Source organism: Natrix helvetica, assembly GCF_964273705.1.
Source record: "Natrix helvetica genome assembly, chromosome: 1".
Classification (NCBI taxonomy): Eukaryota; Metazoa; Chordata; class Lepidosauria; order Squamata; family Natricidae; genus Natrix; species Natrix helvetica.
Window position 1 is genome coordinate 195,154,245 of NC_138548.1, and position 27,050 is coordinate 195,181,294.

At 43.3% G+C, this 27,050-nt stretch overlaps 2 protein-coding genes across 5 annotated transcripts in view; one reads left to right on the forward strand and one right to left on the reverse strand.

Moving 5' to 3' along the window:
* CCDC159 (coiled-coil domain containing 159) overlaps nucleotides 1–3,011 on the reverse strand; it is a 21,302-nt gene extending 18,291 nt beyond the window's left edge. For both annotated transcript variants that reach the window (XM_081939314.1, XM_081939315.1), the window contains exon 1: nucleotides 2,866–3,011. In XM_081939314.1, coding sequence (XP_081795440.1) covers nucleotides 2,866–2,892 — 27 coding nt within the window. In that variant the 5' untranslated portion in view covers nucleotides 2,893–3,011. The remainder of the gene's footprint in view (nucleotides 1–2,865) is intronic.
* TMEM205 (transmembrane protein 205) lies at nucleotides 2,968–13,186 on the forward strand. 3 transcript variants are annotated; one of them, XM_081939316.1, is made up of 4 exons: nucleotides 2,968–3,099; nucleotides 6,522–6,637; nucleotides 6,962–7,125; nucleotides 12,368–13,186. In XM_081939316.1, exons 1-4 carry the CDS (start codon nucleotides 3,023–3,025, stop codon nucleotides 12,668–12,670), a joined length of 660 nt encoding a protein of 219 aa, XP_081795442.1. In that variant the 5' UTR covers nucleotides 2,968–3,022; the 3' UTR covers nucleotides 12,671–13,186. The 3 variants fall into 3 exon arrangements, with proteins under 3 accessions (XP_081795442.1, XP_081795443.1, XP_081795444.1); XM_081939317.1 differs by having other exon boundaries at nucleotides 3,008–3,099; nucleotides 6,522–6,550; XM_081939318.1 differs by lacking the exon at nucleotides 2,968–3,099 and adding an exon at nucleotides 3,148–3,862.
* Nucleotides 13,187–27,050: the final 13,864 nt, after the last annotated feature.

Below are 27,050 nucleotides of genomic sequence, written 5' to 3' on the forward strand. Positions count from 1 at the left end.
CCTCTGGCTGGCCCCGCCCCCATCTATTCTCTGCCTCCCAAGTCCCAGCTGATTGAGAGGAAATGGGAATTTTGCAGTAACCTTCCCCTGGAGTGGGGTGGGAATGGAGATTTTACAGTATCTTTCCCCTGCCATGCCCACCAAGCCACACCCACCAAGCCATGCCCACAGAACCCGTAGTAAAAAAAAATTGAATCCCGCCACTAGTGCAATCCAAACCTCAGATCATGCTCCTCTAGCTCTAAAATTATCTTATTTCTCAGCAGCACCCACTCTTTCATTCAAACTGAGCAGCCAGCAAATTGCAAAATATACTTTCTAACCAGGCAGTTCTAATTCTCATTGCTTCTTTGTATCTTAGCACATTCATTTTTATCACAGAAATTCCTTCCAACAATGACAAAATTGTAATTTTTTCCATCTTAGTATGTCCTACTTAATTTGATTATAGGCCTAAAATCATATGCAATTCATGTTAATCATACTAATATCAAGTATTTTACTTTTTTTCTAAATATTAAAACATCATTTTTGCTCCTCCACCATCATGTTAATTAACATCATTTTCTTACTAATTTTAAATCCAATTAATCAATGCACCAAATCCTTTTTTTTCTGTATTTCCATTTCTTCCAAATAATTTTTCGAAATTTTCATCAAATATCAGCAAACACCCTTAATTTATATATTCCACTTTTAATCCTCACTCCAGCAATTTTTTCATCATCATGTGTTTATTCAATACCATACTTGCAGAGCTAAGATGAATAATAAGGGGCATCCTTGCCTTGTCCCTTTCTATATCTCACAAGGTTAACTTCTTCAATTTACAATTATCTCAATTTACAATTGTCTTTTATGAAGTATAAATCAATTTTATCAATTTAAAATCCACTCTCTTGAGATTATACTTTCTAGAATGCTAGCATCCATCCAAGGGTATGAGGTAGTTATTACCTAGTTCCTCACTCATTATTCCAAAACTGAAATCTAACAACAGAGCATGAGAGTATCGAAGTAGTATTGGGAGAGGACCAATTGAGGGTATTCAAAATCTTGGAATTGTTTTGTATGAGTATAGCCTGTACTTTAGCTTCGGAGCCATCCTACAGTAGCGAGCCCAGTGAATTTGAAATGCAAGTGTCTTTTCTTGGCTCCCCAAGCTAAGAAGGGGACACCCAAAGGTGTTTTTTTAAAGAGGCAACTGAACTTTCTGGGGGTTTTTGAAGACATTTCCCTTCTCATCCAAGAAGCTTCTTCAGTTCTGACTGGATGGTGGGAAAAGGATTTATACTCCTTGCAGACAGCTGGATATTTGCATTCTTTTAGCAAGTGGTTAAGGTCACCTGGAGGTTTATCTGTGTCACCTGAGCAGTACAAAGGGATGGGGAGCCTTCTTGGAACTGTTGAAAGGACTGTGTTGTAGACTGGAGATAGATGATGTCGTATCCCTCCCCCTCTGTTGAGAGACGGCTGTTCAATTTTGACATAGATGGTCTCTTTGACCCCTCTTTCAAACCAGCGATACTCTCTGCTCAAAATATGGACTTTGTTGTCTTCAAAAGAGTGGCCTGTGTCTTTTAAATGCAGATGGAATGCTGAATCTAGTCCTGATGTGTTTCTTCTCCTATGTTGTGCCATGTGTTTATGAAGTGGTTGTTTCATTTCCCCAATGTAGGTCTGTCTACCAGCAAAGATGAGAAAGAAAAAGAATGTAAACACATCAAGGAAGCACTCCGAATGTGTGGCTATCCCAAGTGAGACTTCATCAAAGCTCAAAAAAGACTCTACAGGAGCTCCTCCATAACAGACCACGAGAACAATAAAGGAAGCAATGTTGTCATTCCATATGTTGCGGCATATCGGAAAAGCTCAGGAGGATCTTCAGTCAACATGTGCACTAAATACACTAAGAAAGAACCTTGTCCACCCCAAGACACAGATTGAGCAATGTGGTATATGCAGTACAATGCAGTGAGCCATGTGCAGATCTGAACATTGGGAAAGGAAACAACCATTCATAAACACATGGCACAACATAGGAGAACAAACTCATCAGAACTAGATTCAGCATTCCTTCTGCATTTAAAAGACACAGACCACTCTTTTGAAGACAACAAAGTCCATATTTTGGACAGAGAGTATCACTGGTTTGAAAGAGGGGTCAAAGAGACCATCTATGTCAAAATTGGGCAGCCCTCTCTCAACAGAGGGGGAGGGATATGGCATCATTTATCTCCAGTCTACAACACAGCCCTTTAAGCAGTTCCAAAAAGGCTCCACACCCATTTGCACTACTCAGATAACCCTGATGACACAGCTAAACCTCCATGTGACCTTAACTATGCTAAAAGAATGCAAATGTACAGCTGTCTGCAAGGAGTATAAATCCTTCCATTCCCCACCATCCAGTCAGAACTGAAGAAGCTTCTTGGATGAGAAGTGAAACATCTTCAGAGAAAAATCAGGAAGTCCAGTTGCCCCTTGAAAAAAACACCTTTGGGACAACTATAACCTGAATGACTGAGAATCTCCATAGACATTAAGAAGGGGACAGGCAGCAATAGAGTAACCATACATCTACTAGACATATGTTTTCAGACTTAGACTAAGTTCGCAGAGTTTCTTGCTGGGGACGGCCTGTCATTCAGCACTCCCAGTTTTGTGCACTGATTCAGGATCGGCACTTCAGGCTTTCAAGGCAGGAAAAGAAGTAGCAGGAAGGCTGCGGTGTTTAAAGGAGGCGTGAATAAAGATCTGCACCTATCGAACAGGGGGAGAAAAGGGCTTTGGGGCAGCCCTTCCAGCCTCTCCTGAATTCCTGTCCTTGGGATCTGCCTCTACACCACCCCGCGACTCCTTTACCGTTGTGACCATCTTCCCGTCCATCATCCAGCTCTGTTGATGGTCTCCTGACTCAAACCAGAAAGCGGGGAAGAGGGTTTAGCAGCGATTCAATGTGCAAACAAAGGGGCGTGGTCAACCGCGGTCACGCCTCCCTTCATGACGCTACCCTTTCTGAATGCGGGGGGCGGGGCTTACTAAGGAGCACAGGGACAAAGCTACTAACCGAGGCGCCGCAGTGAAGAGTCGGAAGAGGTGGGTGATTGCTGGGGAAATCGCGGTTGGGGCAGCGTGGCCTGGGTGCTCTTTCCGAGGCAGCGCAGGGAAGGGAGCAGCATTTACGCTGATTTTTCTGGAGTGGGAGAGTGCATTTGAGTCCTGCAGTCTTCTGCCTTTCAGTGTTCAGGGCAAGAATCGTGTGCGGAGTTGTCCCTTTGGGCTCTTGTTCATTGCGGAAGCTCTCCCTTTCCACCTTTTCGACTTCAGTGATTTTCCCCTTCCCGAGTTTGCCTTGAACTTTGCCCCTTCCTTCCCGAGTACCCTGGACAAGAAGAGCCCTGTCGGCTGTGCCAAAATATGTCTGCGGGAGGGTGACGGAAACGGGAAGGAGGAGAAATTGCTAGGAAAGCGGGGATGCTGGATTCCTTCCTGCTGCTTTACGTTAAATCTCCTTGTCCTGATTTCTGTGCCCCGGGAAATAAGCTCAGGAGCCTGGAGGACCCAGTCGCAAGTCAGCGGGCATTAGTGTGAACGCGATCCCGGAATCTCCGGCTGGTGTTGTCAAACAGACCAATCTGCACCGCTCCCGAAACGGCGGGCTTATTTGGGGGGCGGAGATGTCAAGGCAGCGTGGACTGAGCAATGTTTTTTGGGAAGTGAATCGCCTCAAAATCTGCAGCATTCAACAATGCTTGTTTTGAAGAGCTCCGCTATGTGTAGACAGTACTTCCTTTGGATAGTAAACACGACAGCCAATCATAGTTTAGATATGCAGCCAGTGTTCATGTTATCATTCAAGGTATGATTTTGTATACTGGGAATTTAGTTTAATTCCATGGATGTGTAGAAACTCAACCATCCTTTTATCTTAGAGGCTGATGGAACATTTGGGATTTTGAGAAAGAATTGTGGATGCCACCAAGAAAGTGTTAATCAGACAACTTTTAATAGGAAGGCAAAATACTTAAAATTTTCTGGATCCACAAAACATACTGAACCATTAATGAACAACATAGGATGAGGCCAGGAAATATTAGGCTAAAGTAAGTTAAATGGCTTATAAACCTAGACAGAGTTTAGTATGTTGTTGAAATCTAATCTCTGTAGCCATACAGACCTAAAATCTTAGGAAAATAAAGCTAGCAGTTGAAGAGCATTTCACCTTGAAGCACAGCCAGTTCCATTCCCCCCCACCCATCATTTTTAAAAATTCAAAATGGATTATCTCTGGTGAAAACAGGATGGCAATTGTGCAACCATCCTTGCCCTACATGACCTCCCTGCAGCTTTTGATACCATCAACTTCTGGATTGGCTCAGGGGTGGGAGGACATGGTGTTGTGCTGTTCTATGTCCTTTCTCCAGAACTGATTCCAGTTGATGGAAGAGAGGGGAAGAAAGATCCCACCAACAGCCCCCAACCATATAGGATGCCACAGGGGTTCTATCTTCTTTCTTCTCCTATTCAACATCTATATGAGATCACTGGGTGAGCTCATCTGTTGCCACAGGATGAGGTATCATCAGTACAGTACACTGATGACACCTAATTATACATCTCTGCTGCTGGAGAATTAAGCAATACTGTGGGTGTCTTATCCTGATGCCTGGAGGCTGTGAGGGTCTTGATGTGGAACAACAGGTTTCAGCCGAACCCTGGTAAGACTGAGTGACTTAAAGTTTTGGAGCCTTCCAATTTTAGGACTATGCCATCTTTGGTGTGGGATGGGGTGGCACTACCTCAGACACTGTGCAATCTGAGGTCCCTCCTAACTCACAGTTCTTACTCAGAGCAGGTGGCAGTTGTGGCTAGGAAGGCCTCTGCACATCTTTGTGTGCAAAGCACCAGTTGTACTTATTCCTGGATCGAGGCGGGAGGGCTCTGTTCACTGTCACTTATGACCTAGTCACCTCCCATTTGGACTTCTGTCATGTGCTCTACATATGACTGCCCTTGAAACGTATTTGGAAGCTTCATCTGTGCAGAAAGCAGTGGTGCAGGCAGTTATGTGTATGCCTAGAAAAGCACATATTGGTTGCCAGTCTGCTTCTGGTTGCCCACAATTCAAGTTGCTGATGTTGACCTTTAAAGCCCTACATGGCATGGAGTCAGATTATCTGAGGGACTGTTCATCCCTAATTACATCTGCCCATTCCATCAGATCTGACAGAGAAGACATGCTGCAAGTCCCGTTTGGCTGGTCCCAGGAGGCAGGCCTTCTCTCTTGTAAAAAGTTAAAGGTTTTCCCAGTCAGTTGTGTCCAACTCTAAGAGACAGTGCTGATCTCCATTTCTTGACCGAGGGAGCCAGCGATGTCCAAAGATAATTTTCATGATCATGTGGCCAGCATGGCTAATACACTAAAGGCACTCAGAATGCTATAATCTTCCCACCAAAATGGTATCTATTAGTCTATTTGTATTTGCATGCTTTCAAACTGCTAGGTAGGCAGGAGCTGGGGCAAGTGACAGGAACTCACCACATTGCAGTACCCACCTTATGGAATCTTCCCCGCCCCCTCAGAAGTGAGAGTAGCACCATCCCTCTTAACATTCAACAAAACCTGACTATGCTTTCAGGCTTTGGGATTCTGGGGGACCAGGGAGATCTTACAATGGCCCCCATACTGTGGCTATTTCATGTGTTTTTTTCTAATTTGTCATAATGAGTTTCACTTATATTTGTGAAAACACATATAATGGCTTTCTGATTAAGTCTGTGACACCAACTCAAGTCACTGTCTTGTGAAATGGATGGCCATACAAATAGGAAGGAAGGAAGGACAGACAGACAGGTAAAATAGCCCTTTCCTGCCTCCAATTCAGTGTGTGAAATACGCTAGCTGGGCCTTGTCTACAATCCGAGGGGTGTGGGGAGATTCAATTTAATCTAGTCTCTTGGCAATTAAGGGTGGTGCTGCTTTAGGAGAGCGGCAGACAGTATTTAGCAAGTGACTTCTGCCTCGTGCCTGCTTGTTTGCCTTTCCAACTCTTATCGCTGCCTGCCTGCTGCTCTTTTGAACTATCTGGCAGTGGAGGTTCTTTGAGAGGGAGATTAAGGGTTAGACATTCAGTATAGCAAAAATATGACTGCTTCCCATGATTTATATGTCCATTAGCAAAATGAGATACATCTTGATAACACTGTCAGAAGTAACATTGGTACATGTTTGAGGATTTGACATGATGAAACAAATTGCAGTAATTAATCAAAATAGATAGTAAAACAATTACTGTACTTTAAAAAAAAAGCCATTTATATATACCTATAGAATTCAGGGCCTATACAAAAGTAAACATACTTTTGGTATGTTTTCCATCACAGAATACTTGGTACCATATCAGACATTTTGAGCAATTATCAGGGACTTAGCAATATGGCTAAGACCATGCCTTAGATCACCCACCCTTGGATATGTCTCCCTGTTCTTCCCTTTTCTCACTCCTTTTCTTCCCTAGGTATCTTGTTTCAGAGATGCTGGTGGAAGGTGAGCCAAGTGGCCTTATCAGAATCACTCAGCTTTTTCTCCTCTCTACAGCCTGGGGAATGCAGATATGGGTAACTTTCATCGCAGGTATGTCTGTGGAGCAGGAGGGGAGCTAGTTTAGAATGTTATTCTGTATTTCAAAGGCTGGGTTAGAGGAAGTATGTGTTGGAAGGAGAGTGTTGGAAGGAGAGAAACGTCCATGTTTTCCAAACCTTCCTCTAACATGGTTTTTCTGAACCCAATACCCTTGAACAGACTTCCAGCTCCTGTCACTGCTGCCAACATCGTTCTATTGTTTTCTTAGCTGTATGAAAGTCCAATGCCCAATTTTTATGTAGAAATCTGAACTTCTCTTCCACTACTTAAAGAAAAAGATGTGTTTTCCCATGTAACCCCATCTCTTGTCTCTAGGTTTTGTTCTTTTCCGAACTGTGAGCCGGCACACTTTTGGCCTGGTACAGGGCAAATTGTTTCCCTTCTATTTCTACACCTTACTTGGCTGCACGTTGCTTAATCTTGCCATATTTGCTGTATACCATCCATGGGAACTTCTCAGCACCAGAGAAACTGTTCAGGTAAGTAGCAACTAATGATCTAAAACCCTGCAGTTTACATTCAGGGCAGATGTGCAGGCAGAAAGTATATAGGCACATTCTGAAAATGCCTTGAGCTTGTCATATTATCAGCATTCAAGTTTCCTAACACATCTGAGGTTGAAAGAAGTTGTCTTATTCTTAAAAATATATATTCCTGGCTGTATTGATCTGGCAGTTTCACTGTTCAAATTAGATCTCTTGGAAGACTTCCATTATCTCCTATTTAATAGCGCCTACTAAATCCCTTTTTTCTGTATCATTTTAATGCTCTGATCCTTTTTCATGTATATTCTTCCATGTTCTTCCTAAAACCTTTGCAGTACCAACTGCTTCAGATTAAATATAATTGTAATGGCATATACCAGTAAATTTATTTACATTACAGGGCATACAGACAAGCCATAATTACTTCTTATCATTCAATTCTGTAGCTACACAAGTTATAGCTATTGATGGGAAAAGGCATTGATGCTTGCTTCTCCGGGTAGCAATTTTAATTTCAGAATGCTTTACATCTATATACAAATGTCCATGGCCGGATTCTGATGAGATGAACTGTTAGCAGCCTTCTTAGTTTAAGGATTTGGTAAGCAGAATGATAGTGACATAGAGACATTCATTAAGGATGAACAGAGATAATACAATGTCTCAAACAGAATAGGTCCCTATTTGTCTGTATTTAGTGGGCTTCTGAATAAACTGGTCTAGGATTGCAATTCTGCTTTCTCTCTCTCTCTCTTTCTCTCTCTATTATATTTCTAAATCTTCTAGAATATTCCAACAGAGAGGATGTATTTAGAATACTATCATATTTGTTCCTTCCCTGCATCTTTACTCCCACCTTCAAATATACCGTATTTTTCGCCCTATAAGACGCTCCAGAATATAAGACGCACCCAATTTTAAAGGAGGAAAATCTAGAAAAAAAAGATTTTTGGGCTCAATTGCCACTCAATTTTGGGCTCAATTGTGGTCATACGTTTTCTTTCTTTGTTTGTTTCTTTCATCTCTCTCTCCCACTTTCTTTTTTTTCTTTTCTTTTTTCATTCTTTCTACCTCTTTCTCTTTCTCTCTCTTTCTGTTTCTCTGTGTGTCTGTCTGTCTCTCTCTCTGTGTGTAGCTCTTTGTCTCTCTCTCCCTCCCCCCTCTCTGTCTCTCTCTGTCATTCTTTCTGTGTATCTGTCTGTCTGTCTCTGTATTTCTGTCTCTCTCTCTCCTCCCTCCTCTATCTGTCACTCTGTATGTGTGTGTCTGTCTGTCTCTCACTCTCCCTCCCTCCCTCCCTCCCTCTCTCTCTCTGTGTTTCTCTCCTCCCTTCCTCTCTGTCTGTCACTCTGTGTGTACGTGTGTGTGTGTCTGTCTGTCTGTCTGTCTGTCACTCACTCAATCACTCACTCTGTGTGTGTGTGTGTGTGTCTCTCTCTCTGTGTGTCTCTGTCTGTCTGTCCCTCTCTCCGTCCCAACTGGAGAACAACCTTTTCTGTCCCCTTACCAGCCCATCCGGGAAGATGAGGAACGTGAGGGGGATCCCCCCCCCCCCCCGCAGATGGGCTCCGAGCCAGAGTGGGGTGGGGAATCCTCCCTTTCCCCCTCTCAGAGATCTTTTGGGAAGTGAAAGAGCTGAGAGGGGGAAAAGCCTCCCATTGAAAACAGCGCTGAGTGGGGTGGGGAATCCTTGCTTTCCTCCTCTCAGGGATCTTTTGGGAAGGAAAAAGTGAGGTGGGGAATCCTCCCATTGAAAACAGCACTGAGTGGGGTGGGGAATCCTTGCTTTCCTCCTCTCAGGGATCTTTTGGGAAGGAAAAAGTGAGGTGGGGAATCCTCCCATTGAAAACAGCGCTGAGTGGGGTGGGAATCCTTGCTTTCCTCCTCTCAGGGATCTTTTGGGAAGGAAAAAGTGAGGTGGGGAATCCTCCCATTGAAAACAGCACTGAGTGGGGTGGGGAATCCTTGCTTTCCTCCTCTCAGGGATCTTTTGGGAAGGAAAAAGTGAGGTGGGGAATCCTCCCATTGAAAACAGCACTGAGAGGAGGAACTGAATCCTCCAGTTCCTCCTCTCAGCGATATTTTGCTAAGGGAGGCTTCTCAAAATGGGAGGCCCCCATCTCTTTGCACCCTTCAATCCGTCTCTCTCTCCCTCTGACGTCCCCCAATGGCTCAGCGTGAAAAACTGGGAAAGAGGAAAAGGAGGAGGAAGGAAAGGGGGGAGAGAAACGGGGGGGGGGGAGGAGGAAGAGAGAGAATCTCTCCCTTAAAGATCGCCTGCTTAAAGATCCTGCTTAAAAAGAAGCCTCGCTGCCTTTTTCTCTCTGATAGCTGCCTGCTTAAAAAGAAGCCTCGTCCTTTTTAAGGACGAGGCTTCTTTTTAAGCAGGCGATCTTTAAGCAGGCGATCTTTAAGGGAGAGATTCTCTCTCTTCCTCCCCCCCCCCCCCCCGTTTCTCTCCCCCCTTTCCTTCCTCCTCCTTTTCCTCTTTCCCAGTTTTTCACACTGAGCCATTGGGGGACGTCAGAGGGAGAGAGAGACGGATTGAAGGGTGCAAAGAGATGGGGGGCTCCCATTTTGAGAAGCCTCCCTTAGCAAAATATGCTGAGAGGAGGAACTGGAGGATTCCCCACCCCACTCAGTGCTGTTTTCAATGGGAGGATTCCCCATCTCACTTTTTCCTTCCCAAAAGATCCCTGAGAGGAGGAAAGCAAGGATTCCCCACCCCACTCAGCGCTGTTTTCAATGGGAGGATTCCCATTCGGCTGCACAAGCGCTGCCTTCTTCTCTCTGATAGCTGCCTGCTTAAAAAGAAGGACGAGCCCCAATGCAAAAAAATGCCATGGACTTGCGAGTGAGTTACAGGGGCGGGGCTTCCAGGTTCATTGACCAACCAGCAGAAACCCACCACTGCCCAGGTGGCTACATTCGGCCTATAAGACGCAACCAGATTTTCACCCTCTTTTTTGGAGTAAAAAAGTGTGTCTTATAGGGCGAAAAATACGGTATATTTCAGAAGAAAAGCAAAGATTTGTATAAAATGCTTTATAATAAATTAATGAATAATTAAATGAATAGTTATATATAACCTTTGCAGCAGAATATTTTGTGGCACTTTAAATATGCCTTTAATGAGTATATGCTATAATAAATTTGCTTGTCTTTAAGATGCCATAAAGCCCTTTATTATAATTTATCAACTAACCGAAAACTCTACTGAATTAACATATATTTTGTAGTATTTTACTACAGAAAGACATTACAATATTTAGCATGTAATGCTTTTTCATTTCATCACCATTCCCACCTCTGGGAAAATTGAGTGGGTACTTGAGCCTTACTGTAATTTCTTGTTTAGTGTAATTTTGGTGTGCAGAGTAGATCCTAGGATAATATATGCTACATTACAAGATCTTCCTAAGTTATTCTGGGCATATTTTTCAAATATAGAATGCAATAAATAAATAAATGTTTTTATTTCTTATAAAACAGCCTTCTCTGTCATGCTAAGAATAACAAGAGTAAGAACACTGAAAGGACTGTGATGCTACTATTTGAGCAAAGTTTACTGAATTAATCACAATTAACTGGATTCACATAATACCTACTAAGCCATAACCCTAAATTTACAGCTTCAGTGGCTGTGTTCATGCAACATGCTAATCTAAAACCAACCAAACCAGATTCTTGTCTAGCATATCTGAATTCTGGAGAGAAATTCTTAAGGGCAGATAAGGTGGGGGCTTTCAAAGTACAACTGTAGAGCTGCCTCAAAAGATACAGGTTTTATTTACATCTTTGCCTCTAAGAAGAACTTTTGACTAAGAAAATACATGAGGCTGGGACACGAAGCAGAATTATTGCCTGGGCTTTTAAAACTATTTAGTGAGTGGTGGGATGTTAAATTAATTTTTTCATGATCCAATCTGGGTTGGTCACTGAGACTGGAGGTTAACTCTTCTGAGCTTTTAGACTCATGCTGGAGGCCATCCTCAGGGACTTTCTCTCTTTTTTTACACCATTCACAGTAAAAATAGGGACAGTATTTAACCTACTTCCCTGTTTGTTAAACATGAGTATATCAGGGAAGCATCTGAATATTGTTCAGCACTGAAAAAACCTGTTTTGAGTGGTTATGTAATCACCTTATTGGCAGCTAATTGTACTCAAGATCAACAAAACAAACTGAAATCATAGGATCATAGTGGTTGAAAAAGATACTAAGCAATGCTATCATTTTCTTCTGCTCCTTGCAGACTATATCTAGAAAATCATTGTATTTAGCTCCCCAAAAGTTTCTTGTTTTGAAGAAATAAAATAAAATCTTGGAGAAAGCATACAGATGTTATGTATAGAATATGTGAACTACATATTTATCTGATAATGTCCTTAAAGAATTAGTTGAAACATCCCTGAAAACCTACGATTCCTCCCCTTAATTTTTCACTACAATCTCTTTGGATCATGAGAAATAATCTGTGTACTGAGCAAAATGTCAACACAAATGACTGACAACTGTACAACTCTGCTGGCCAGTAGATTTTGCAATATTTCTGAAGCACTGGTGTTTTGTTGGAGCTAATCCTAGGCATAGAAAAGCTAGCATTCATATTGCACTAGTTCCCTTAATATATATAGAATAAATAGGGTGTAATATGGAAAGCTGACTGGAGTGGTGTGGTGGCGTAGAGGTGGAGCTCTCACCTCACAATCAGGAGGATGTGAGTTCGATCCTAGGTAGAGGCAGATATTTCTCTCTCTGGGCACAATGAGAATGTATCTGCTGAAAAAAACTCCGCACTGGCAACAGGAAGGGCATCCAGCCAGTAAACACTCTGCTAGCTCCATTTAGTTGTCCAGAATCCACCCCTCAAGGGATTATGGACCCCATAAGTTAAAAGATGATGGTGATGATGATGATGAATGTGGAAAGCTGACTCTATCTTTAGGCCAATCACATTCTGTCAGCAACTTACCTCACAGAATTGTTGAGGAAAATTGGTGGGAAGTTAATTTAAAATAAATTTAAAATATATACATCATTTTCATTAATTCTTTTTGGACTATGTAGCTAATTGACTCTTAAAAATGAGGAAAATCAGGTTCATCAACTGCCCTTTCATTTTTCCTAAAAATAAGAATGTAACTCTAAAACTTAAATAAAAAGACTCCAAGAAAATCACACACAGAAAATTGGAATACAAAGTGGTCATAATACTTTGTGTCTTCCTTATAGATCACACTCTTTTTTATTTGCCTCATTTTGTTTGCCACGAATGCCTCCTGGTTGTCGCAAGTCACCACCAAGACCATGCTTAAGTTGCAAGAGATTGAAAAAGAGCATGGGCTCGGACAGGAAGTGGGAAGTTCAGGTCAGCGAGAGGCTTACCAACTTCTGAGGGAGAAGGACAGCAAATATCGGCACCTGCGCCAGAAGTTCTTCAAGTTTCATGGCTTGTCTTCTCTCTGCAATCTGGCTTGTGTTATCTGCACCGGGGTGAACTTGGCATTCATTGCCTTGCAACTGAAAAGCCTGTAGACTCTCCATTGCTCTAGCTGGTTCCCTATGCTTTCTCCTAAAATGCTGATTTTGCTCTGAGGAGACGCTTGGAAATGACCAGAAATCAATCCTTTGGAGTGTGTACCATTCCTCTAGAAACAACCAGATACAGAATGCCCTCTCGCAGTATAAATTAGATTGTCTGATAACTGTGAAGGGATATTTAAATTAGAGCAAATTATCTGCATAAATTAATATCCTTTCTGTTTTTAAATCTTGATGCAATATTACTTGTGTTGTGTTAAGTTAGGAGATCTTTATAACAATGTTTCATGATTTGTCATTGTTAGTAGGCTGCCTATTGTTAACGAGAGTCTAATACCAATTGTATACAAGACCTTAATAGGATTCACTTTTAGCAGGAAAGTACAGGATTTTGCTATCTTGAAAGAAAATTTAAATATAGAATGCCTTATATACAAATTCTTCAAAAGAATTCTGCTTTTGGAATAAAGAATGTTTATTATTAAAAATGTACCTACTTTGGTAGATTAATAGCCCTCTCCTTCGGTTGCTTATTTAGATACTTTGTGTCTTGCAGTTTCCAGCGGGAATTTTCAGGTTGACAAGTAAATTAATGCAGAACTCCTATTTTTGGATTCATAAACTGTTTTAATCTATTGAGCTGCACTCATTTCAATAACTACCCTATTTTTTCTCTTACCTGTTGGCTCTAGTTCATGCTATACCATTGTTTATTCCTAAAACGGTTGGTTTCATATAATGCCATGGTTAGAATGAAGTATTGCAGGCTGACTCTGTCCACTGCCAGAAGTTTGATCCTAACCGGTTCAGTATTAACTCAGTCTTCCATCCTTCAGAGATCGGTAAAATGAGGACCTAGATTGTTGGGGGCAATATGCCGCTCAGAGAGTGCTGTAAAGCACTGTGGAGCAGCATATAGGTTTAAATCCTATTGCTGTAACATGCTAAAACATAAGCCATGATTTATGAACCACCGCTATTGAGTTCACACATGTTAAACTAAAATAGTTTGTATGATATTGGTTTAGTATGCTGCAAGAACCAGAGATAGTTTTGTTTCGTGATTTTATATGTAAGCGGTTTTATCATATTATTAAGAAGACTAGGTCTATGGGTGGCAGTCATGTATAACTTGGCCCATCTCTTTGCGCTGTGCTTCCCAGGCCACCAGCCACAAATTAGGACCTAAAGCCTTTGTAAGCTATTGCTTTGAATGCAACAAAACATTTGCAGTTTTTGTTTTAAAAAGGCCTAGTATTGGATAAATCAGGACAAAAGGGTAACAAGCCTGCTGAACAGCCCATTTAAATGTAAGGTGAACCTAGGGAATATTTAAAATTCTGCTCTGAATATCAAATCCTGAGCATCTCTGAACCTGAGAATAGAATCCTGTTCCAGCTCGCTGTGCTATTCCGCCATCTAGGCAACATACTAAAGAAAGCTTCATGAGAAAGTGAGTGCATTTTTTACTGTTAGAGAGGGCCTTCATTGCTATCCTCAGATAAATACAAAATTTGACCACTTCTGCCAGGAAGAGATGCAACATTAACAAATATTGGATATATGAACAAGAAGATATATTTACATAATTCCTGGATGTTCTGGTAGGGATGATAACCCATCCCTAAAAGCACCTTATTGGCCATTTCAACCACAAGCTCTGATCTAAGCATCATAATAAGATCATAATTTAAGCCACAGCTTAAATTATCACATGTATCACTCTAAAGCAGTGCTTCTCAATTATTTTCTGTCATGCCCCCCCTAGGAAGAAGAAAACATTTCGCGCCCCCCCCCCCCCGCGCGACTGTAAATAGTCTAATTTGTCTATAAAATTGTTATAAGTACACCTCTGCATAACATAGCACACCGGTCTTTCCTCGACTCCCACCGTAGTCACATGCTTTCTTTCCTCTTTCCCTCTTACTTGTCTATCCTTCCTTCCACCCTCCCTTCCTCCTTCCCTTCCTTCCTGCCTCCCTTCCAGTTCCCTCCTTCCTCTTTCCCCCTGCCTGCCTGCCTTCTTTCCTCTTTCCCTATCCTCCTATCCTTCCTTTCTCCCTCCCTCCTTCCCTGCCTCCCTTCCAGTTCCATTCTTCCCTCCTTCCTTCTGCCTCCTTCCTGCCTGCTTGCCTTCTTTCCTCTTTCCCTCTTGCTTGTCTATCCTTCCTTCCACCCTCCCTTCCTCCTTCCCTTCCTTCCTGCCTCCCTTCCAGTTCCCTCCTTCCTCTTTCCCCCTGCCTGCCTGCCTTCTTTCCTCTTTCCCTATCCTCCTATCCTTCCTTTCTCCCTCCCTCCTTCCCTGCCTCCCTTCCAGTTCATTCTTCCCTCCTTCCTTCTGCCTCCTTCCTGCCTGCTTGCCTTCTTTCCTCTTTCCCTCTTGCTTGTCTATCCTTCCTTCCACCCTCCCTTCCTCCTTCCCTTCCTTCCTGCCTCCCTTCCAGTTCCCTCCTTCCTCTTTCCCCCTGCCTGCCTGCCTTCTTTCCTCTTTCCCTATCCTCCTATCCTTCCTTTCTCCCTCCCTCCTTCCCTGCCTCCCTTCCAGTTCCATTCTTCCCTCCTTCCTTCTGCCTCCTTCCTGCCTGCTTGCCTTCTTTCCTCTTTCCCTCTTGCTTGTCTATCCTTCCTTCCACCCTCCCTTCCTCCTTCCCTTCCTTCCTGCCTCCCTTCCAGTTCCCTCCTTCCTCTTTCCCCCTGCCTGCCTGCCTTCTTTCCTCTTTCCCTATCCTCCTATCCTTCCTTTCTCCCTCCCTCCTTCCCTGCCTCCCTTCCAGTTCCATTCTTCCCTCCTTCCTTCTGCCTCCTTCCTGCCTGCTTGCCTTCTTTCCTCTTTCCCTCTTGCTTGTCTATCCTTACTCCCTCCTCCCTTTCTTCCCTCCCTCCCTGCCAGCAGCTCCTCCAGCATCCCAGCTGGAAGCAGCAGCACAACAGTCGCCGTTACCAGGGGCGAAGGGGTGGGGGTGGCAAGATCGGGCGACCGCCGCCCCTTTGTCCCTTCCCCAACAGCGGCTGTTGCGCTTCCGCTTCCAGACGGAATGTTGGCGGTGGAGCTGCTGGCGGGGAGGCGAGCTACCTGCATAAAGACGCCGCCGAGGGCATGGCAGAATATATCCCGGCTTGAAGTGGCAGCGCTGGGGACTGCTCAGAGACTCATCAGAGCCGCGGGCTGGAGCTGTGCAAAAAGTCTGCTTGGGCTGGGGGGGGGAGGGAGGGAAGCCTGGGACAGCCATGCTTCCCTCCCTCCCACCCCCGCCCGAGCAGGCTTCTTGCACAGATCCAGCCCGCGGCTCTGATGAGTCTCTGAGCAGTCCCCAGCGCTGCCACTTCAAGCCGGGATATATTATGCCTCGCCCACGCCGCCGCCGTTGCACCCAGATGGAAAGGGAGCCTTCGCGCCCCCCTTTACGGAGCCTCGCGCCCCCCCAGGGGGGCGCGCCCCACTATTTGAGAACCGCTGCTCTAAAGTAACCATGGTTTGCTAAAAACAGTAATTTAGTGAAGTTGACACAACATACTAAAGCCGGGATGGCGAACCTATGGCATGCGTGCCACAGGTAGCATGCGGAAACATTTGTCAGGGCACGCGAGGCGCTGGCCTGCCAGCTGGCCAGCGCACGCACAAACTGGCCAGCTGAGTTCAGCCTTTTTTAAAGCCATTTTCACCCTCTGCAGGCTCCAGAGGCTTTATAGGAGCCTGGGGAGGGCGAAAACAGCCCCCCTCCCCACCGGAGGCCCTCCGGAGGGTTCATGAGCTTCCTTGATGCCTCCGGAGCGCAAGAAACCAGCCCTATGGACAAACCGGAAGTTCGGGAAGGTCGCTGAAGCCTCCGGAGCTCTCAAAACGACCCTCCGAGCAAACCGTAAGTCACTTCTGGTTTGCTCGTAGGGTCTTTTTTTGCCCTCCGGAGGCTTTAGGGACCTTCAGGAGGCTTCCCTGAAGCCTCCGGAGCACTTAAAACGACTTTCAGAGCAAACCGGAAGTCCATTTCCGAACTTCCGGTTTGCCCATAGGGCTGGTTTTTTTTGCCCTCCGGAGGCTTTAGGAAAGCCTCCTGAAGGTCCCTGAAGCCTCCAGGGGGCGGGAGATGCTTTCTTCACCCTCCCCAGGCTCCTATAAAGCCTCTGGAGCCTGGGAAGGGCGAAAAAAGGATGTAAAAAATGGGGGGTCGTGCCTGTAGTGCGCGCATGCGCACTGGGGGGTTGCGCATTGCATTATGGGTGCAGCACACCCACGCACGACCCTCCTGGGCTCTCCCCACTTATGGTACGCGAGCCAAAAAATGTTTGCCATCGCTGTGCTAAAGCATGACCCAAAGAAGCCACATTACCTTTTAATATGTGTGCATTCAACCAATGATCAAATATCAAACTCACTTTAACAGACTAATTCAAAACTATGACTTGGTAATATTTACTTCACAGCAGTGACGTGCGGTGAGGTTTATGGCTGGTGAGGCACTATTTAATTCGGAATGGAGGAAGAGGAGGAGAGATGAAAGGCAAGGGGGGAGGAGAAATTCCTACTCTTTCCCCCAGTGTATCCCTCAGCAGCACTGTGCTTAAAGCCCTCAATGGCAGGTAGGGGTGGGTAGAAATTAGAAAATAATGAAGAATAAACATGTTCCTCCTGGAGCTTGTGGGGGAGGGAGCAGCCATCCCCACCTGTTACGAAAGGAACCTCAGGTGGTTAAAAGGGAATAAGTGGGCCTTAGCTCAGGAGAAATGACTGGATTCTATTATTAGCCCACCTCGGATAATAAAAAGCACTATTGCCAATTTGCATCCACGCTCCAGCAGGGGGGGGGCAACTTCCAACAAAACGCAGCAACCGGAGAAAAGCAGCGAGGGGCGAGGAAGCTCGTCGGGGAGAGCCACGTGCTGTTTTCGCCTTAGATTCCTCTCCTCTCCTCTGCACGCACACCTTTCCTCCTGGGATCTCTCCCGGCAACCTCACCAGCTGCTTCTTTTGCCATGACGTTTCCCGGCATGGCAAAATACTTTTTTTCCCTTCACCTTCCAGCCCACCAAGAAGCGCCAGATCTGAGCCGCAGCCACCAATCGATCATTTGCAGCTTTACCCGGACCACAGGGGGAAAGCTCGCTAGGGCTCTCCCCCGACACCCCACTGACTAACCCACCTATTTGTTGGAAGCTTTGGTAGGCTCGCATTCCCCCCCTCCCCAATCTTCCTCCCTTTGCAATTCATGCAAGGGTAACTCAACAGAGAAGACTCAATCCAAATGGCAACTGGCATTGCATTTATTAAAGAAAAAAAGGAAATTTGAAGGAAAAGAGGGAGCGTGGGGTGGGGGTGGGGGGCATCAGAAACGGAGAAAGAAGAAGGCGGGGCTGAAGTCGCGACGATACAGCATGCGATCTCAATGCTCTGAGGTCACAGTTGACACTTTTGCCACTGGGGGGGGTCCAAATGGACCTAAATCGTCCCACAGAGACGGTGAACAGGAAGAATACGTCTTGCTGATCTCAGGGACATCGCAAAGTCCCTGATTGATCCAAGAGAAAGTCTTCAAGCCAGTGACAAAAATCCAGCCATTTGGCTGACGAAGTCGGGGCGGCTCCAAAACGGGAGGATATGGAAAGAGAAAGTGCTTCCAGCTGGTGAGGAAATTTTATTGTTAAGAGTGACTGCCTATAAAAAACTTAAAATAAATTTAAACTGGAGAACAGAAGAAATAAGCGGCAGAATTAAATTTGGAATGGTTTTTGATACGGGGTTATCTTTTTTCTTTCTCAATTCTATCTTCACGGACGGAATTTATGTAACACCTTTAAAACGAATGGAGTAAGCATTCTTCTTCTATTTTCCTTTTTTTCATTACTCTCTGTAACCTATGGTCTAAAACTCTCATCTGTCATTACTGTGGATGTTTTTTTTTAACTCATTTAAGAATTGGACTTTTTCTTCAACTTGAAATACAAAAAAGACACTTTCTTTTTTAAAAGGCTTTGTGTATTGGAAACAAAACACCTTTACTTTTTTTTCATGGACTATCTCGGCTGGTACCTCAAGAACTTATTGCTTGTTTACAGAGAGAGATAAGAAGAAACAGATGTTCCTTTGAGGTATTTCTAACCAGAGAGAGGTGATTAAAAGCTACTAAATTAGAATAACAGTGTTTGCATAGTTGAAAACAATGGTGCTATCACAGCAGGAGAAAGAGGCTTTAAGTCTGCAAAAGATATTTTCAGAAATACAGAAGCTATCAAATACACACGAGACGATTGAGAAGAAGTTGGATGATTTAATCCATTTAACAGCAAAACATGACGGGGAAGTTGAAGATGTTCATCAAATGGAGAAAGTGGCAGTTAAAATTCAAAAAAATGAAGAGGAAAATGATTATAAAGAAATTAAAGCTGCTGATACTTATGATGATGGGTTCGTCTCTGAAAATGGAAAGAGTGGAATATTGAAAGAGGAATTAAATGGAGGGGAAACTTACTCCAGATGGCAAAATACAGATGAAGAAAAAATAAAAGAATTTATGGACCTAAAGAGAGAAATCTTTTCAGCAATAGTTTTGATAACACCACTGACAATTATAGATAAGTTGATTGAGGAAACAGAAGAAGGGCATGGAAATTGCAAGAGAGACCGTATAAGTAAAGAGCTGCTAAGAGGAGTCCATACAAAGTTGATTAAAGAGAAGAGGACTGATACCACAAACAGCAGAAGATATGAGATTGCCTCGTTATTGGAAAGATACAGGTTGATAGATGGAAGAATATAACTTAAAACTAGCTAAACTTAGTGAAATTTAGTGATAATAGATATAGTTAAAGAAATAATTGATAATGATAATGTATACTATGTGTAGTGTCATGATAAGTAATAATGGGATATGAATATTGAATGGTACCCATGAAAGGAAGATTAGAAACCATCTTGGATTATATATAAAGATTAATAAATTAATAAATAAATAAAAAGAACTAAGTTAGATATAGTTAAGTTTTGAATATTAGGGGGGAAATGTAATAATATACGATATAGTTAAATAAAGGAGGGATAATGATAACAAGGTATATATAGGCATGGGTACAACATAAGGAAATTGAATGTAAATTGCAAATAATGATTTGGAAAGAAGGATTAGAAAATTTTGTTATTGAATATTATGGATGTTTAGCTAGAATAGGATATAAAGATTCAGAGTTATTGGAGGATTTTAGAAATAGTAAATGAAATGCTAGTATGTGGTTATGTATTAAATTTTGGAATATTTTATGAGGAAGGACGTTTAAACAATTATAGTCAAATGTAAATGGAGGTATGATGATGGTAACATGTATAAATATCTGAGTTAAAACACTTGAGTTAATATGAATTATGCTTGATGACTGTGGAAGAGATGCACAAAAGCCCTTTGTAATCAACTGATACATTTTCTACAGCATGCAAAAAAAAGATTTTATGTGTTGTGTTTGTTTTGAAAACAAAAAAATAAAAATAAAAATTTTATTAAAAAAAAGAAACGGAGGAAGAGAGGAGGAAGAGCAGGCGTGAAGCTGCAGCTTTAAACAGAATGACAGAGTTGAAGCCTCTAAAAAAAGCGCCCTCTACTATGAGGCACGAGAACTGCGTGCCTCACCTACCTCAGGATTTTTTAGGCTTTTAACCCTCACTTAACTCTGCTCAAGCGATCTTAAAACACCTAAAAAGTCAGACTAGATGAGGCATGCAGTTCTCCTGCCTCATAGTAGAGGACGCTTTTTTAGAAGCTTTTTTAAACAGGCAGTCATTCACGGTGAGGCAGCAGCTAGCTAGCCTCACCTCAGCACTCGCCTTTTCCCGTTTACATTTTTTTTCCTTTTCATGATGACAATGGTGAGGCTGTGCCTCCCCTGCCTCCGCTGACTGCACGTCACTGCTTCACAGGTTTTACCCAGCTACTTCCTTCTAACACTACTAAAAGTTGTCCTTAGTCTCATCAAATGGGACTGCTGTGTACTAAAGAGTGATACCCTTTGATCATTGTACAAATGAATAGATTTCTCTGTTCCATTTAATAAGCCTTCTGTGGGCTTTTTAAAATGCCTGTAAATCTCCTTTAGTGCAGAGGAAAATTAACCCTTTTTATCTTTCTGGAAAACTGTCTATGTCCATATATACACTTACAAGCTGAAATCTAGGCAGTTTTATAACACAGTAATTTTTCCAATAGCTGCTGCCATAGTTGCATGCTATTGTGGTGACTGGACTATGAAAGCAAAGTATAAAAAAGGAAGGAATTAAGCTCAAGAAACAGAATCCTGAAACTCTGGGTTTGAAACCAAGAAGCAGGATGAAGCAAAAGTTCCCACCAGTGGGAAAATAGACTATCCCTAAAGTCTGTAGAACACTAGCAATTCAAAGAAAATAGCAGTTTTGTGATGATCTCCAATAAATGAAAACATTTTATTTTCAAATAAATTGAAACACTTTCCCCAAACAGATGTCATAATTCAATCAATCAGGTGTGAAGCCAAAGTGGTGCAAAATGCTATTCTAGAAGTGTCCAAGGTACGGTGGTTTCCGAATGTTAAAATCTATTTGATTGTTTAACTGTATTTAAGTTTTATGTTAAATTTATTTTTTAAAAAAACTAATCATTACACATTAATTAATAGATAATTTTAATAATTTACAGGCCCGGATCTAGAGTAGTCTTTAACAGGTCTATGATGAGAACAGCATGTTATTTGTACATTTGTACACCAGGTTCGCCTGGTGTGCCAATTGCATCCCCTATTGGACCGGAGCGCCCTTCGCACAGTCACTCATGCGCTTGTGACGTCCCGGCTAGACTACTGTAACGCTCTCCACATGGGGCTCCCCTTGAGATGCACCCGAAGGCTGCAGCTGGTTCAGAATGCGGCCGCGCAGGCAGTCTCGGGAGTCTCTAGCTATTCCCACGTAACACCTCCCCTGCGCGGGCTACACTGGCTGCCTGTGGCTTTTCGGGTGCGCTTCAAGGTGTTGACCATCATTTTTAAGGCGCTCCATGGCACAGGACCTAGTTATTTGCGGGATCGTATCCTGTCCCATACATCCCTTCGGCCGATTCGCTCACACAGAGAGGGACTCCTCCGGGTGCCAGCGGGCAACGCCTAGGGGAAGGGCCTTCTCTGTGATGAGCTTTTCAGGAATGAGCTTTTCCCCGACATTAGAATGACTATGGATCTCCGCTCCCTCCGTCAGAAACTTAAAACCCACCTATTCCAGCTAGCCGGCTTGGCCTAATTCCACCTATCCCACCTCAGTTCTATTTTTTTAAAATTTTTAGGACTGGTTTTAGGGTCTGTTTTTTTTTTAAAAAAAATTATAAATTGTACAGGGGTTGTTTAATTTGATTTTTACCTATGTGTATGATTGTATGTATGTTTTAAATTTATTCCTGTACACCGCCCCGAGTCCCTCCGGGGAGAGGGGGCGGTCTAGAAATTTAATAAATTATTAATTATTATTATCCTAGCCCAATCAATATTAGAGAAGGAAAAACACACAGGTCTGAAGGAAGTGGGCAGGGACTGATAGTATTTAGGCAAGTGTTTAATTGATAAAGACCAAAGACTGGTGAAGTTATTAAGTATTGTGATTAACCACTAAAACTTTTGCAGCAGTTGCCGAACACAATTAACCCCAATTAAAGCTCAATGATCATCCCAGTAATGATCACATATTGCTGAAGTGTAAAAGAATGGCAGTGCTGTAGAGATTAGATGGACGAGGCTTGCATTTGTGCACTTGCTGAAGGAGGATGAAGAATTTTTTTCTTCATTCTCCTCCCATTTCCTACCAGAAAGCCTCAGAAGCATGTATATAGCCACATCTACATAAAATAAAAACAGAAAAGAAGTATGGTTCATATGTCATACTAAGACACCGTATGATTAACAGGAGACTGTTATACAATAGCTGAGTTCACAATCATAGAACCATTAGAATCATAAAATCATAGGGCTGGAAGGCTTTTTGGAGGTCTTCCAATCCAATATCTGCCCAAGGCAGGAATCCTTCCTTGGAAATTGTAGCAACGCTGTACCTACAACTCCTTGAGGCAAGCTGTTCCATTAGTTAATTGCTTTCACTCAGTGGTGGGATTCAAATAATGCCACCATTGATTCACCGAAAATGTGTGCGCATGTATTGTCCACATACCTATACCACCCACTTACTGGTATAGGAATTCCACCCACTCACTGGTATAGGTATCTGGACGATACTCATGTCAAGATCAAAACACAGGAATTGGAAGCACCAACCAATTTGCATGCTGAGGGAGGGGCTCCTACCTTCCCATTGGGCAGCCTTGGGTGCCTGGGAAGAGGGCGACAGAATGGCAGCTCTGCATGCAAAGCCCCCAACTGGCCCACATGTTTCAAGGGTCATGGAAAGTGCTCCAGAGGGGGTCAGGGGGAGCAATTTGCATGGTGGAGCAATGCTCATGGGCCACGTGAATGTAACCCAAATAAAATACAATAATATTTTGTTGTAAAATAATGCTTGGGCAGTAAAGACATGGGGTGGGGGGGAGAGGTGGTTGATGCCGGGACCATGACAAATGAGAAAAATCTTTCTTACGGGGTGCCGAAGTTTGTTTGCCTGCAACTCAGATTTAACAGATTAACAGAGATGGAAGGGATCTTGCAGGTCATCTAGTCCAACCCCCTGCCCAAGCAGGAGAACCTGTATCTGCCTCTACCTAGGATCAAACTCACAACCTCCTGATTGTGAGGCAAGAGCTCCACCTTTAGACCACTGCAGCTCGCTCGCTCTCTCTCTCTCCATCCCTCCACCCCCCCTCTCTTTCTCCCTCTCTCCATCTCCCCCCCCCTCTCCCCATTCTTCTTTCTCTGTCTCTCTGTGTGTGTGTGAAAATCATCTGGAGGGCTATTGAGAGAGCCGGTGTGGAGGGGGGGGATCCTACAGGCAACCTACAGTGTTCTCAATGACCCTACTGTGCCATGCCTGGCCACTCAAAGTACCCCCATAGTAGGCCTTACAGGGAGAATGGAAATTGCCAAACAAAATGGATGCTTGGAAGTCAAAGGAATCCAATGTCCCTGTGTAAGCCATTCGTTTCTCATTCTGCCTCAATGCCCTATTAACCTGTTAGGAAGGGATCTATTAGGAAAACTTGGAGCAACTCTTAAGTGCTCTCCAGAGGGAGTACAGCTAAAATTTTCCCCTGAATAAGCATATTTGTGTTTTCTGAGTCTGCAGAACTTTAAGTCACCTTCAGACTCTCGCATTAACCCTTCCGTGTGGTACCAGGGAACGCCTGGATATGCTAAACTTGCTGCCCCCCCATTTGGCAAAACTGAAACATGATGCAGCCTCCGTTTCAATAAGGCAGTATCCAATAAAAAGGGAGGCTCGCATTGGTATAAAAGAACATATTCAAACCTTTTTGAATTTTGGCATTCTGAGAGACTCTCAGTCTCCATGGTCTGCCCCAATTTTTCCAGTCCCAAAACCAGACAGGGCTTGGAGAGTGGACCAGGATTTGAGAGAGGCAAATTACAGGATTCAAGCTTTACATCCTGTAGTAGCCAATCCTTACACCCTTTTGACCACCCTATCACACTGTCAAGTGTGGTACACCATAATAGACCTAAAAGATGCCTTTTTCTGTATCTCCTTGGCCACAGAGTGCCAAGATTACTTTGCTTTTGAATGGTCCGATCCAGATAATAGACGTTGCTGCCAGCTGACATGGACTAGATTACCCCAGGGATATAAAAACAGCCCTACAGCCTTTGCTGCTGCCCTTTCTGCAGATTTAAAAGACTTTGATGCTCCACCCACCATGCTTTTACAATATGTAGATGATTTATTATTGGCAGCCGAAAATGAAGAACAGTTGGAAGAAAAATCAATTGAGTTACTGAATCATCTTGCTGAAAATGGATACACAGTGTTCCAAAAGAAAATCCAATGGACTAAGCAAACTGTAAACTATTTAGGTTAAGTGCTAGACAAAGGAACTCAACGCTTACATGAAAGTAGACTCCAAGCACTGATGGCCCTACCAATGCCAACCAATGTGAAACAACTTAGGTCCTTCTTGGGTATTGCAGGATATGCCAGACTTTGGATCCCCCTCTATTCTGTAATAGCCAAACCATTGTACCAACTGACCCAAAAGGATATGGGAATGGACAGGGGAACATACTCAAGCCTGGAAGATCTTAAGGGAAAGTCTAGTGAGAGCAACTTGTTTGGCTGTGCCAGATCAGTCCCAAGGATTTGACTTGTACCTCATAGAACAAAAGGCTGTGCTGTGGGAGTCTTGCTACAAAATGTGAGTCCAGAACGGGTCCCAGTGGCCTACTTGTCAAAAGGCCTGGATAATGTTGTTAAAGGATGCCCTGCATGCTTAAAAGCAGTTGCAGCTACAGCTGTCCTGATTGCAGAATCACAGAAAATTATTCATGGAGCCCCTCTCCATGTTTTCACACCCCATGCAGTTCAGGCTCTGTTAGAACAAAAGCTTCCTGCTTGAGCAATATCCAATAGGATTTCCCAATATGTGAGTACTATAGTGGAGCAAGAAAATGTTCAATTATCCACATGCCAACTTTTAAACCCTGTTGCTCTTTTACAATGGCCCAAAGAGGACACACCTCATTATTGTTTAGATATGTTAGAGTGCATCACAGGTTCCAGCTGCGATCTAAAGACTGAGCCGTTGATGGATGGAAATCTGGCACTCTGGACAGATGGTTCATTCCTTATGAAAGATGGCTGATGGATAATAAAGGATAAAGTACAACTACTGCCTAGACAGCTGACTTGGCCAATAATGAGACGTGTCCACCAGGCCACTCATGCAGGTCCAAGGGTAATGAAGAGATGGTTAGAATGGAGATAGATTGAGAATGTAAGAAGGTTGTGCAAGGTAGTAATAGATCAGTGTGAGATATGTCAGAAGAATAACCCCATAGGAGGAGTCAAAATCCCACAAGGACATATTAGAACATCCTGCTATCTAGGAGAAGCATAGCAAGTTGATTTCACAGAAATGCCTCAGAAAGGAGCAAAGAACAACCTTTTGGTTTTAGTCTATATGTTCACCAGATCGCCAGAGGCCATTCCCACAGCCACCCAAACAGCTAAAGAAGTTGTCAAGATCATGATAGAAATAATCATCCCTGGATTTGGAGTATCAAAAAGTATAGAATCTTTTCTAGGGAGTGAGCAAATACTTAGGGATTAATTGGAAACTTAATTCAGCCTACAAAGCCCAAGCTTTGGCTTTCCCAGAACATTTTAATTGAACATTAAAGACCCAATTAGCCGTTATGTCAGGAGACTCATTTATCTTGGCCACAGATCTTGCCCATTGCTTTAACCAGAATCAGGGCATTACCTCGAGGACACTGGAAACTGTCACTCTTTGAGATGCTATATGGTAGACCTTTCTCATCTCAGTCAATATCAAGGGATGAAGGAGAGACAAATATAACATAATATTTGCAGAAACTGGCCCAGGTTCTGTCTCATATTTCTCAACAGATGCAAGATGCCTTGCCGCCAGTAACAACAGCACCACTTTGTGTCCAACCTGGAGAGTGGGCTCGAGTGAAGGAACTCTTTCCGAATGCAACCAGTGCCAAGTGATCCAACCCTTGGCAGGTTCTTCTCAGCACACCCACAGCAGCTAAAGTTGAAGGTATCAAAGCTTGGGTCCACATTTCCAGAATAAAGAAGATTTCACCACCCCAGTGGGAATATCGGCCCATCTGATGCTATGTTTTCAATGAAACCCAGATTCACCTGAAGACATTTTTGATGACCTGGAGTCCTGATTACTTGCTGTTCACTTTTATAGCAATATGCTTTTCGCTTTGGATTATATTGCTGCCTGATGAAGATTGTTGCATTTCAAGAAGAAAGCTGTGTGTGATTAGAGTCACTACCCTCTCCTATTAGACCTAAGTGCTTGACTATTTTATGTGTCCACTGCCTCCTCTGGCTTGTGTTATTCCTTTTTCCACAAGAGGCATTGCCAACTCTATTTGATATTGAGGATTCTATTTCTCACGACGTCTTGCCATCAGATGAGGAATAAGACAGCGATGACTATGAACTATGGCTCCAGCTTTTTCCACCTGAAAAATATTCTGATGATTCTGAATCTGAAACTTTCCCTCACTCTTGAGGCAGATAACAACTCATCCTATCAAGAACATATAAAAACCACTCGTACAGGAGCTAAAATCACTAAAACTCTGGTTTACTACTTAGATTACACCTGTCAGGGAATAAAATCCACCTGCACACATGACCAGATACAATATGCCACCTGTTCCAAAGGCAGCCAAGTGGTTTGTCACACTCCACAGGGAGTAAGATTCAGCAAAAGGG

Excerpts from the sequence above, each read along its gene's own strand:
- TMEM205 (XM_081939316.1), top strand. The coding sequence starts at position 3,023 with ATGCGGGGGGCGGGGCTTACTAAGGAGCACAGGGACAAAGCTACTAAC. Across the intron at positions 6,638-6,961 it reads ATGGGTAACTTTCATCGCAG|GTTTTGTTCTTTTCCGAACT; the intron begins GTATGTCTGTGG and ends TCTTGTCTCTAG. Across the intron at positions 7,126-12,367 it reads GCACCAGAGAAACTGTTCAG|ATCACACTCTTTTTTATTTG; the intron begins GTAAGTAGCAAC and ends TCTTCCTTATAG.